Source organism: Cherax quadricarinatus, chromosome 29, assembly GCF_038502225.1.
Source record: "Cherax quadricarinatus isolate ZL_2023a chromosome 29, ASM3850222v1, whole genome shotgun sequence".
Classification (NCBI taxonomy): Eukaryota; Metazoa; Arthropoda; class Malacostraca; order Decapoda; family Parastacidae; genus Cherax; species Cherax quadricarinatus.
The window spans coordinates 15,531,921-15,545,584 of NC_091320.1; the positions used below are offsets into that span (position 1 = coordinate 15,531,921).

General features: G+C 37.6%; 1 protein-coding gene across 2 annotated transcripts in view; it reads left to right on the forward strand.

Annotated features, from left to right (window-relative positions):
* The window catches only part of kibra (WW and C2 domain containing protein kibra), a 190,277-nt gene that overhangs the window by 91,842 nt on the left and 84,771 nt on the right, over window positions 1-13,664 (forward strand). For both annotated transcript variants that reach the window (XM_070089618.1, XM_070089619.1), the window contains exon 8: window positions 12,666-12,752. In XM_070089618.1, coding sequence (XP_069945719.1) covers window positions 12,666-12,752 — 87 coding nt within the window. The remainder of the gene's footprint in view (window positions 1-12,665; window positions 12,753-13,664) is intronic.

Here is a 13,664-nt window from a genome sequence, read left to right on the forward strand (position 1 = left end):
AACACACCCAGAGAAGACACTGCCGAGAAGAGATACATAGTCCTTCCCACCAACTCCATTGCCAAACATGTTTCCAACATCTTTGCCAAAACATCATTCCAAGTATCTACCTCCACAACCACGACCATCAAGGACATCACCAGTAGTAGGCAGGACAAGCCTCCATCCTCTGCAGGGGTATACATAATCCCTTGTAATGACTGCAACAAGTTATACGTGGGCGAAACATCAAGGGACCTCCAAACACGTATTTCAGAACACCAATACGCAAGCAGGTCTGACGACACAAGGAATGCCTGCGTACAACACCGTAATTCACACAACCACTTGATAAACTACAGAAACTCAAGACTTATCGCCACAGAAGACAACACTCAATACCGAAGAATCCTGGAATCATCACTTATTTCTATATCCGACAACTTCAATCAGAATAGTGGCTTCTATAACATAGCAGAACCACTTGCCAAGAAACTTCTTCATCGCTATCCCACATAAGAACACTGTAGAAGGTCTGCTCACAAACTTGTCCAGTCTCCTTTCCAAGCTACCCAAGTTTTTAGACTCTACAACCCAACTCGGTACATCATCAGATGCAGCATTCTTCACCTGACCTCAGCCGGACTATAAATACTCGCGTTCCTTCCACCCCAGGTAGTTCTGTTTGTGACTTGAAAAAGCCCACTGTGTGGGCGAAACGTAGTCAATAAAGGATCACATTATACTGCATTTGTGTTTATATTGCCACAAAGACCTCTTTAGCCTTATCTAAATACTGTTCACTTATATGTTTCACTGTAAACACCTGGTCCACACACCCCCTACCTTTCCTAAAGCCTCCTTGTTCATCTGCTTTCCTATTCTCTGTCTTACTCTTAATTCTTTCAATAATAACTCTACCATACACTTTACCAGGTATACTCAACAGACTTATCCCCCTATAATTTTTGCACTCTCTTTTGTCCCCATTGCCTTTATACAAAGGAACTATGCATGCTCTCTGCCAATCCCTAGGTACCTTACCCTCTTCCATACATTTATTAACCCTTTGAGGGTTTTCGTCGTACTAGTACGTCTTACGCGTAGGGGTTTTTGACGTACTAGTACTCATAAATTCTAGCGGCCTCAAATCTAGTGGGAGAAAGCTGGTAGGCCTTCATATGAAAGAATGGGTCTATGTGGTCAGTGTGCACAGTCTAAAAAAAATCCTGCAGCACACAGTGCATAATGAGAAAAAAAAAACTTTGACCATTTTTTTTAATAAATCAGCGACTTTGTAGTGTATTTTCGTATGGTATTTATTGTTGTATTCTAGTTTTCTTGGTCTCATTTTATAGAATGGAAGACATATTACTGAAATTGAGATGATTTTGACTGGTTTTACAATGAAAGGTGCCTTGAAACTGAGCTCAAAGTAGCAGAAATGTTCGATTTTTACCAAACTTCAAAAGTAAACAAATCGTGCCAAGCGTGCAATACACGTCAACTGGTGAGTCTAATATTCTTTCACAAGTGCACCAATAATATTTATACCATTTTTTACACTAATGCAGTAGTCTGCATAACAGTAAATCTTATATTTTTTGTGAGAATAAAAATTCAAAGTGGAAAGCAAAAGAATATAAGAGGGGCCTTGAGACGTGACTAATGACTAGAGGAAATATCATTTTAGTGCCAGGAATGTCTTTCTTGTTTATTCTGGACCCTATTCGAAAATTGGCATCTTTTGAAATTTGTGTGAAATTGGCAAAATTGCTAAATTCTGACCACTGTACTGGATAGTTGAATTTATAAATGAGTGGTTTCTTGCACCCATTCGATAGAAAAAATGGAGTTCTAGCGAAATATTCATGTTTTTTGTCGACTAGTACAGTGAAATTGGCCGAAAATGGGGCTCAAAGTGGGCAAAATCGCCGATGCGTAAACATCGCCGAGACCGCTAACTTTGCGAGAGCATAATTCCGTAAGTTTTCTATCAAATTTCAAACTTTTGGTGTCGTTATGATCGGGAAAAGATTCTCTATCTTTTCATAAGAGAAAATATTTTTTTTTTTTTTTTAAATTTGGCCGACCCTGAGAACGAGTTTCGGAGAGGGCCTGTCGACCCTCAAAGGGTTAAATAATAGCACCAACCACTCCAAAACTATATCCCCACCTGCTTTTAACATTTCTATCTTTATCCCATCAATCCTGGCTGCCTACCCCCTTTCATTTTACCTACTGCCTCACGAACTTCCCCCACACTCACAACTGGCTCTTCCTCACTTCTACAAGATGTTATTCCTCCTTGCCCTATACATGAAATCACAGCTTCCTTATCTTCATCAACATTTAACAATTCCTCAAAATATTCCCTCCATCTTCCCAATACCTCAGACCTTTTCCATTCTCTAGTATACCTAGTTTTTACCTCCCTACACCTTTGGCTGAACCAAGGACTCGTTCTGTTCTTCCCATTATTTCTGTTTCCCTTGGGAACAAACCTCTCCTCTGTCTCCTTGCATTTTGTGGCCACATAGTCCATTTCTTGTCTCCATTTAATAACTCTCCTCTCCTATTTTTAACTGGCAAACCCATTTGTTCTCTAGGCTTCCTTAACTTGTTATTCTCGCTCCAAAACTTTTTCTTATTTTCAACAAAATTTGTTGATAACATCTCACCCACACTCTCATTTGCTCTCTTTTTACATTGCTTCACCACTCTCTTAACCTCTCTCTTTTTCTCCATATACTCTTCCCTCCTTGCATCACTTTTACTTTGTAAAAACTTCTCATATGCTAACTTTTTCTCCCATACTACTCTCTTTACATCATCATTCCACCAATTGCTCCTCTTCCCTCCTGCACCCACTTTCCTGTAACCCCAAACTTCTGCTGAACACACTAACACTACATTTTTAAACCTACCCCATACCTCTTCGACCCCATTGCCTATGCTCTCATTAGCCCATCTATCCTCCAATAGCTGTTTATATCTTACCCTAACTGCCTCCTCTTTTAGTTTATAAACCTTCACCTCTCTCTTCCCTGATGCTTCTATTCTCCTTGTATCCCGTCTACCTTTTACTCTCAGTGTAGCTACAACTAGAAAGTGATCTGATATATCTGTGGCCCCTCTATAAACATGTACATCCTGAAGTCTACTCAACAGTCTTTTATCTACCAATACATAATCCAACAAACTACTGTCATTTCGCCCTACATCATATCTTGTATACTTATGTATCCTCTTTTTCTTAAAATATGTATTACCTATAACTAAACCCCTTTCTATACAAAGTTCAATCAAAGGGCTCCCATTATCATTTACACCTGGCACCCCAAACTTACCTACCACACCCTCTCTAAAAGTTTCTCCTACTTTAGCATTCAGGTCCCCTACCACAATTAATCTCTTAATTGGTTCAAAGGTTCCTATACATTCACTTAACATCTCCCAAAATCTCTCTCTCCTTTACATTCCTCTCTTCTCCAGGTGCATACATGCTTATTATAACCCACTTTTCGCATCCAACCTTTACTTTAATCCACATAATCCTTGAATTTACACATTCATATTCTCTTTTCTCCTTCCATAACTGATCCTTCAACATTACTGCTACCCCTTCCTTTGCTCTAACTCTCTTAGATACTCCAGATTTAATCCCATTTATTTCCCCCCACTGAAACTCCCCTACCCCCTTCAGCTTTGTTTTGCTTAGGGCCAGGACATCCAACTTCTTTTCATTCATAACATCAGCAATCATCTGTTTCTTGTCATCCGCATTACATCCATGCACATTCAAACATCCCAGTTTTATAAAGTTTTTCTTCTTCTCTTTTTTAGTAAATGTCTACAGGAGAAGGGGTTACTAGCCCATTGCTCCCGGCATTTTAGTCGCCTCATACGACACGCATGGCTTACAGAGGAAAGATTTTTTTCCACTTCCCCATGGACAATAGAAGAAATAAAGAAGAACAAGAGCTATTTAGAAAAAGGAGAAAATTCTAGATGTATTTATTTATTTATTTATTTATTTATTTAAAAATTTGTGCACACATACAGAGGTACAAAAAATACAGAAAAGAGCAGTATGCCAAAGCCACTTATACTATGCATAGCATTACGGGCTGGCTTAAAATTAACTTAAGATGAACTAAGCAATGATGACATCGGTGATAAAACTTTAATGTAAACAGATTACTATAAAGCACAAGTGAGTATTACAAAGACAGGTCATATGGTTGTATGCATTGTTGTACATTCAGTAGAATGGAGTATTCTGTTAGGTAGTGTATTTAAAAAATAATAAAGTTAGATTGGGTTTTAGGTTTAACATTTATGTGATATAATTGTGAGAAACATTTAAGATATACAATTTATAAGGTTCAGTTATTCAGTATTTATTTGGTTTTGGGTGAGTAAGTAATCTTTGAGAAGAGACTTGAATTTATAAACAGGTAGTGTTTCTTTTATATTTACAGGTAGTGAGTTCCAGATTTTAGGGCCTTTTATGTGCATTGAGTTTTTGCATAGTGTGAGATGGACACGAGGAACATCAAAGAGTGATCTGTGCCTTGTGTTATGGTCATGTGTTCTGTTGAGGTTGGCAAGGAGATGTTTGAGGGGAGGGTTAATATCAGAGTTAAGTGTTCTATGTATGTAATAGGTGCAGTAATAAGTATGAATGTTTTGTATGGTGAATAGGTTTAGTGTATTGAATATTGGTGGAGTGTGCTGCCTATAGTGAGAATTTGTTATCATTCTAACTGCAGCCTTTTGTTGGGTAATTAGTGGTCTGAGATGGTTACTTGTTGTTGAGCCCCATGCACAAATTCCATAGGTGAGATAGGGGTAAATAAGAGAGTGATATAGGGCCAGGAGGGCTGACTGTGGAGCATAGTACCGTATCTTCGATAGTATGCCTACAGTCTTGGAAATTTTCTTAGAAATTTGTTGTATATGTGTATGAAATTTGAGTCTATTATCAAGGTGGATTCCTAAGAATTTTCCCTCTGTTAGCTTTGTGATAGGTGATCCGTTTATCATTATGTTAAGAGGGACATCTGTAGCTCTGTTACCAAACTGAATGAAGTAGGTTTTGTCAATGTTTAGTGTAAGTTTGTTAGTCCTCATCCAGGTAGATATTTTCTGTAATTCTGTATTTACAGTATTGGCTAGCGTGACTGGGCTCGGGTGGGAGAAGACGTATGTAGTGTCATCTGCAAATAGTGTGGGTTTGAGTAATTGCGAAGCATTTGGTAGGTCATTTATGTATAGGAGAAAGAGAAGAGGGCCAAGGACACTTCCCTGTGGGACACCAACTGTAATTGGTTGTGCAGAAGAGTTTGCCCCATTTGCATACACATATTGGCTTCTGTTGCTGAGGTATGACTTGAGGTAGTTGAGGGAGTGCCCTCTTATACCATAGTGTGACAATTTTACGTGGAGCAAGTCATGGTTAACTGTATCAAAAGCTTTACGTAAGTCAATGAAGATCCCCAGTGGGACTTCTTTTTTCTCTATTGCAGTGTATATATGTTCTAGCATGTGTATAATAGCATCATTAGTATTTTTATTTGGCCTGAATCCAAATTGGCAGGGGTTGAGTATGTTTTGGGAGATAAGGTAGGAGTAGATTCGTTTATGAATTAATTTTTCGAAGATTTTTGAGAGAGGGTGTAAGTTGGATATTGGCCTATAGTTATTCAACTCTGTTTGGTCTCCTCCTTTGTGGATCGGGGTGACCCTTGCTATTTTGAGTACTGTGGGGAAGGTGGAGGATTCAATGGATTTGTTAAAGAGTGTTGCAATGATTGGTGATAGCACTTGTGACACTTTTTTGTATATAAAGGGTGGTAAGGTATTTAAATCTCCTGCCTTGTTTTTTAGCGTGTTGATAATAAGGGAGACTTCGTATGGGTTAGTCGGAGCTAGGAACAGTGTGTTCGGGTAGTTGCCAGTGAGGTAGTCATTTGGTGGGGTATCTGAGCTTGGGATTTTATTGGCAAGGTTTTGTCCTATAGTGGAGAAGAAGTCATTGAGTCTGTTTGCTGTTTCTGTTGGTGGGAGTTGGGGTTCATCTGATTTTGCTAATTTTATTTCGCTATTTCGTGATATCTTTTTTGTTCCTAGAATTTCTGATAGGGTTTTCCAGGTCTTTTTTATATCACCTCGTAAGTTGGATAATCTGTTCTCATAATACAATTTTTTTGCCCTTCTTATCAGGCTGGTTAGGATTGACGAGTAACGTTTTGTTTGGTCTCTGGTTATGTGACCCATTCTGTACTGTTTTTCATATTGGTGTTTTGTATTTATGGATTTGAGAATGCTGGGTGTTAACCAGGGACTGTTCAGTCTCTTAGCTGTCATCTGTTTAGTTTTTTTAGGGCAGTGCTTGTTATAGAGGTATTGGGTCTTTTTTAGAAAATTATTAATACATTCGTCAATATCTGTATAGATTTCTAGCTCAGTGTGCCAGTCAATGTTTGCTACTGCTGTTGTGAAGTTATTAATGGCTGCCTCATTGTGAAGTCTGAAGGTGACTTTAGTAGTGTCTTGGGGTAATTTACCAAGAGTTGTTATGAGAAAAGTAGGGTAGTGGTCTGTGGTATTATCTGTAATTATGCCTGATTTTAAAGGGGATATGGTGTTGGTCCAGATGTGGTCAAGTAGGGAAACACTAGTCTCTGTAACTCTTGTAGGTTTTGTTACTGTTGGTAGCAACATACAGTTACTCATTGTGTTTGTGAATTCAGTAACGTGTGGGTCCTGGTCTTGCAGGAGATTTATATTGAAGTCACCTGAGAGTAGTAAGTGATCTTTGTTCATGCGTGCATCAGTTATCATACTTCCTAGGTTTTGACTAAATTGGCTAATGTTTGACTGTGGAACTCTGTAAATGTTTATCAATGTGAGAGGTTTTTGTAGGTATTTGGATTTGAATTTGGCTATTATATATTCCCCATGTTCATCCCTTGTGCAAGTATTAGTGATACATTCTAGTTGGTCTGAGTAGTATATGGCTGTGCCACCCCCTTGTTGGTCTGGCCTACAGTTGTGTATGGCTGTGTAACCAGGAATGGCATAGACATCTGTACTATCAGGCTTTAGCCAGGTTTCAGTTAGTGTAATGATGGACATATTGGCATGTAAGGAATTTAGTAATGCTATGAGGTCATCGTAATGCTTGCTTAAAGATCTGATATTGTAGTTAAAGATAGTTATGTTGTTGTTGGCACTGAGAAGTGCCTTTGATTGTTCTGCAGTGTAGTAATTACAGTAACTGTTTGAATCATTTAAGTCATTAAATAAGAGGTTGGTATCAGGATCAATGCTTGTAATCATAAGATTTGTAGTGAATCTATAGTTAGAATTAAGTATAAAACAAAGTAAATAGTCTTAAGCTAAAAAATAGCACCTGAATTATTTAACAAATGTAAAATAATGAGCTAAGGTATGTATATATATATGCATGTGTGTGGATGTGAAGTGTGACCAAAGTGTAAGTAGGAGTAGCAAGATATCCCTGTTATCTAGCGTGTTTATGAGACAGAAAAAGAAACCAGTCAGTCAAGTCGTTCAGTAAGTCAGTCAAGTCATTCAGTAAATCAGTCAAGTTGTTCAGTAAGTCATTCAGTAAGTCAGTCAGTCATTCAATCATTCAATAAGTCAGTCAGTCACACAAACTTATGTTTACCTCTTTTTATGTATACATAGTAACACTTCATTATGGCAACAAGCTGTCTTGTCTGATATCTTTGTTTCCTTCATTAATTCCAAGACTTAATTAAATGCTTGCACCTTTTCTTGCCACTTTGAGCAACACTGGTATGCTTACTGGGTGTCATGATTGCTAGGCAGATGCAAGATATAGCAATTAAAAGATCAAAACACAATTCACAATCACAAGCTTGTAGCAGAGAAGTTGGACTGGACACGTATGAAGTACGAATGCTAGGATGGTGGGGTGGTGGTGGGGGGGGGTAGCTGGTGACAGCGGGAGGTCTCCCCCGCTAAACCACAGCAAGGCGGCCGCTTGAGGAAAAGGGAAGTTTTTTTTTCCTTCCCATAAACTGAACTGTGTTAAATTCATCATACGACGTGTTACACAAAATTGTGCCGCAATTCTTCAATCATGCTATAACCAAATTGTGCCAAATAAACTCGTGCTAAATGACGGTCAACTGTACTTCTCACCTCTTGCCCTACATTAAGACTACAAATATTTTAATGTAAGTAATGAATGTACTGTGTATGTATTTTACTTTTCATTGTGTTTTTTAATGCCTAGTTCTATTACTTAATATAAGTTAGTGTAAACTTGTTGTCTGGCATTTACAGTGGAGCCTCACTTTTTGGCCGTAATCTGTTCCAGAAGGTCAGCCTAAATTCGAAACGGCCTAAATTCGAAGCAGTATTTTCCATAAGAATTAATGTAAATACAGTTAATCCGTTCCAGGAGGAGAGGAGTTTCTTTGGAAGCAGGACAAGATAATCCTTCAATATGACGCTAATATCAACGTCATAATTGATCTAATATGACATAATAAACAATGTAAATAACATAGAAACCTCATATACACTCTAGAATGAATAAAATATGTCATTACGTATGTGAGGAACGGCGGTGGTAGTTTTGTTATTGTTGGGTTATCAGGGCCACTGGCAGCATAAGCCGTACATATAGTAGCGGTGGTGGTGGTGATGGCGATGTTGTCAAGTGGCCCTATATACCTTCAATAACATTGAAGGAGTTAGTTTTCGTGTCCTTTTTCTATTGCTATATCGCTTAACTTACTTGCTATACTGTTAATACTACACTTTATCACTGGCTGGGGCTATAGCCTTTATCAACTCCTGCTTCTTTAGTATTGTACACATCGTAGAATCACTGAATCACTGAAGAAGGCACATTATCCCCTCTCTCTTCCTCCTCCACTTTCGTACTCTGCTACAGTTTCTTTCTTCAGTTCTGTCGTGTCTCACTTTCTTTACCAAAGGTCTAGCACTAGAAAGTTTCTTTGGGCCCATGGTGGCTTATTTCACAGTCGCACTTAACCCTTAAGCTGTCCAAACGTAGATCTACATTTTTTCAACATTTGAAAGTATGTAAAAAAAACGTAGACCTTCTTTTTTTTTTTTTACATTTGAAAACATGTAAAAAAACTTTGACTTACTTTTTTTTTGTTATATTTGTAAATATGTAAAAAATGTAGATCTACTTTTGGAGCACTGCGCATGTGAACGTAGATCTGTTTGGACAGTTTAAGGGTTAATAAACAAACACAAAAACCAATGGATTTTAATTAAAATGTTTGGATGAATGTGCAGAGTATATGCTCATTCACCGAAAGACACAGGGAAACTGACTCACCAAAGTGCAGAGGCCCTGTGGGAGAGGCAGGCTAACACGTTTAATACGGCTGACTTACGAGGCACCGGCCAAAATATGGAGCAAAATTTCCGCCCAAAAGCCAGCTTAAATACGAATCGGCTAATAAACAAAGCAGCTGAAAAACGAGGTTTCACTGTACAGTAGGGCCCCACTTTACGGCGTTTTGCTTTACGGCATTCCACTAATACGGTCATTTCAAATTATGACCAAAACTCGCTATACGGCTGCCCCCACCTGACTTTCTAATATGGTCACCGCACCCCACCCGGTTTGTTTACATTCTTTGTGAGATCCGTAAGCACTAAGTCTCTCCATTATGTCTGGAAACTCCAAAATTTTAAGTGTTTTTAAAAGTTATTTCATATTTTATATATACAGTGGAACCTCAAAAATCGAACTTAATCTGTTCCAGGAGCTAGTTCTAAATTAGAAAAGTCTGAAATTCGAAGCAATATTTACCATAAGAAATAACGGAAATACAATTAATCCGTTCCAGAAAACCAAAAATATTCACAAAAATAATAGATTTTATGGAGATTAATTGCAGTTTTACATACAACAGATGCTATAGTCTTTAATTATGTATAGTAATATAAAATAACATTTTTACTTACCTTTATTGAAGATTGGTGATGGCATCTGGAAGATAGGGAGGAGGAGAGAGGGAGTTGGGGTTATTGTTTAGAAGGAGAATCCCCCTCCATGAGGACTTCCGGTATCAAAGCCCTCTCTGGGGTTGCTTCCCTTCTCTGTATTTTAATGCCACTAGGACCAGCTTGAGAGTCATTGGGCCCCAGTCTCACAAAATAACTGTCTACAGTCCTCTGTTCTGTCTCACAAAATAACTATCCACAGTCGTCTGTTTCTGTCTCGCAAAATAACTGTCCACAATCGTCTGTCTCACAAAATAACTCCACAGTCGTCTGTTTCTGTCTCACAAAATAACTGTCCACAGTCGTCAATTTCTGTCTCACAAAATAACTGTCCACAATCGTCTGTTTGTCTCGCAAAATAACTCCACAGTCTGTCTCACAAAATAACTCCACAGACGTCTGTTTCTGTCTCACAAAATAACTGTCCACAGTCGTCTGTTTGTCTCACAAAATAACTCCACAGTCGTCTGTTTCTGTCTCACAAAATAACTACACAGTCGTCTGTTTCTGTCTCACAAAATAACTGTCCACAATCGTCTGTTTGTCTCACAAATAACTCCACAGTCGTCTGTTTGTCTCACGGACAGAGCGGGCCAGCGGACAGGTCCCGTACCTGGCGGTCCGAAATTTGAAACGCATTCGATTTTTGGTACACAGTTTGTCCGAAAAAATGGTCTTATTTTCAAAACGTTCGATATTTGGTATGTTCGATTTTCAAGGTTCCACTGTACTCTGATAATTACACTTATGTATACCTGTACTTAAATAAACTTACATACTGTGCTGGCGTGCAGGTACACATTAAAATCAGTAAGAGTGTCTCATGTCTCCAAACATCATATTAGTAATAATAATAATCACCGAGTCTCATTTAAATGTCGTATATTACGTTAATGTACACATTTTCATTAATCTATCTATGATATTTTTTCAAAATTATATAATAAAAACGATGCATAACATATAAATATGATAAATATACCTCACAGTAGAATAAATAAACATAAATATGAGATGTGGTAGCAGACGACTTGCACAAGTGACGCCATATTAGAAATAATAATAATCACCGAGTCTCATTAAATGTCGTATATTACGTTAATATACACAATTTCATTAATCCATCCATGATATTTTTTTCAAAATTATATAATAAACATGATACATAACATATAAAGATGACAAATACACCCCACAATAGAATAAATAAACATAAATATGAGATGTGGTAGCCAGATAACTTGTACAAGTGACGGCAAGAATAACATTTTCTCTAATCTAACATAAGAGAAAATGTGTTACTGGGGGTAACTGTAGAAAATTATTCCTTTCATATGTATGTAAGTAAGTTTATTCAGGTATACACAAATACAGTTACATAGATTATCATACATAACAGCATATGTGTAGAGAACCTAAGATAACCCAAAAAAGTCAGACAGAGTGACTTCCATTGCCTTCACTCAGAGCATCATTTCTTCTCAAAATGATGTTACATGAGAATGGGAGTGTTCTTTATTTATTCTACCATATCAATGTAGAGACAACCTGTACATAATGTAACTTGTACACAAACCAGACGTGTACACTTTGTTGTTTACAAAACTTACCTTCGCCTGGTTTGTTTACATAACTTGGCGCCTGTCCTCTCTCATGCACTCATTCTTTCTCTCTCTCATTTATTCGTTTTATCTCATTTACTTGCTCCTGACTCTACATTAAGACTGCAAATATTTTAAGGTAAGTAATGAGTGAACTGTATATGCATTTTATTGCTCTGGGATGCTTAAATGTAATAGAATAGATGGTAGCCCGGCTGACTACCATACATACCACACTTGATGATTAAGACTAAAAAATATTTTAAGGTAAGTAATGAGTGAACTGTATATGCATTTTATTGCTCTGGGATGCTTAAATGTAATAGAATATTATGTGTAGGTGGGGTGGCCTGGTATGGTAGCCTGGCTGACTACCATACATACCACACTTGATTTCTTACAATAAATGCTACTTGTCTCACCCTAGATTAAGACTATAAATATTTTAAGGTAAGTAATGAGTGCACTGTGTGTGTATTGTACTTTTTTATTGTTTTTTGATGCCTAGTTCTATTGCTAACTTAATACGTATATGTTAGTGTAAACTTGTTATCTAGTATTTGTATGCATTTATAAGTGGAAAGAAAGGGTGTTCCACTTTACAGCGATTTCCGCTTTACGGCGGTAGCCTGGAACCTAACCTGCCATATAAGTGGGGCCTTACTATACTGTACTGTTGAATTTGGATAGAAAATTTAATACTCTCAGGAGTTCAGAAGTAGCATATGAAAATCTTCTTTTCCATGTACTGTCCTTTGTTTTGCAGTTGCTTACTTTACTAAGGGTTGAAAATATTAATTGTTTTTCTCTGGCTTTGAACTATTGACTGCTCAGTTTTACTGTAACTTATTTTGAAAAATAAGGTGTGTTGTGGGGCTGTCTATTTGTCATTATTTCTCGTCAAAATTCCCAACTAATAAAATGTGTTGCTACTGCCCCCAAAACCATCTCCAGGTAAATACAAAGTAAACTATTAATTTGTACTTGGCTGTGTTTTCTAGTTCACAGTGTAATTTTCATTATTTTCTGATGCAGATACAGCAAACAGGAGAGCTTGCTTAGTGTGGTGGTGGAGAGAGCAAGGAACCTGTCCATGCTCAACACAGAGGAAGGCTGTAAAGTGTAAGTTTGTGGTTTTCTTATTTGTGAAAATAGAAGTCTAGTGTTATAATTCCCTGGAAAATAAGTTTATTATATGAAGTTGTGTAAATACCAGCACACTTCATTACCACATAGCTAGGGATTTTGTATGAATAATCTTATTTGTCACTTCCTTGTCCACACATCCTTATAAACTGACAGGTCAATATTTTGGCTAGGCTCTTGTTTAAGTCATACATATGGAAAATGCATACACATGGAAAATGTCCATATGTATATAGTTTAATCAAATATTTTAATGCCGATGCCCAGTGAGGGTGGGATCAAGTGAGTCTTCTATAGAAGACCAAGCTACACTATTCAGGGAGGGACAGGTCAGCCATCACTAATCCGGCAATCAGTAATCTGGTTCCATCAGTAATCTGGTACTAATTTCGGCTAGCATAATTTCAAATTTCTGGGGTTGCCACACCAACCTACCACTACTGTTGGGCGGTGCTATTTGTTACAAAAGTCATTCCAATTTCTTTTTCTCCATTTATTGTTACAACCTGCTCACTGTTAGCCCTAGCCATGGTTCCAATGAATAAAAGAAATGCTTCTCATTGTGTAAAGCACATACACTGTACATTATCCATAAGAGATAAGGTGGCTTTGAAGCCACTGTCAGTTGCCATGAGCTTAGCTCACTCACTTAAGCTGTGACTGGTAGATTTGGCCCTGCTTATGAGAGAATAGGTTGCGTGGTAAGTGTGCACTATATAAAAAAAATCCTGCAGCATACAGTGCATGAGAAAAAACTGCAACCGTGATTTTGGTGTAAAACAGTGACTTTGCGGTGTATTTTCATATGGCTAAATTTTATGGTTGTATTCTTGTTTTTTGTCTCATTTGATAGATTGGTTTCATGATGGAAAGTACCTTGAAATTGAG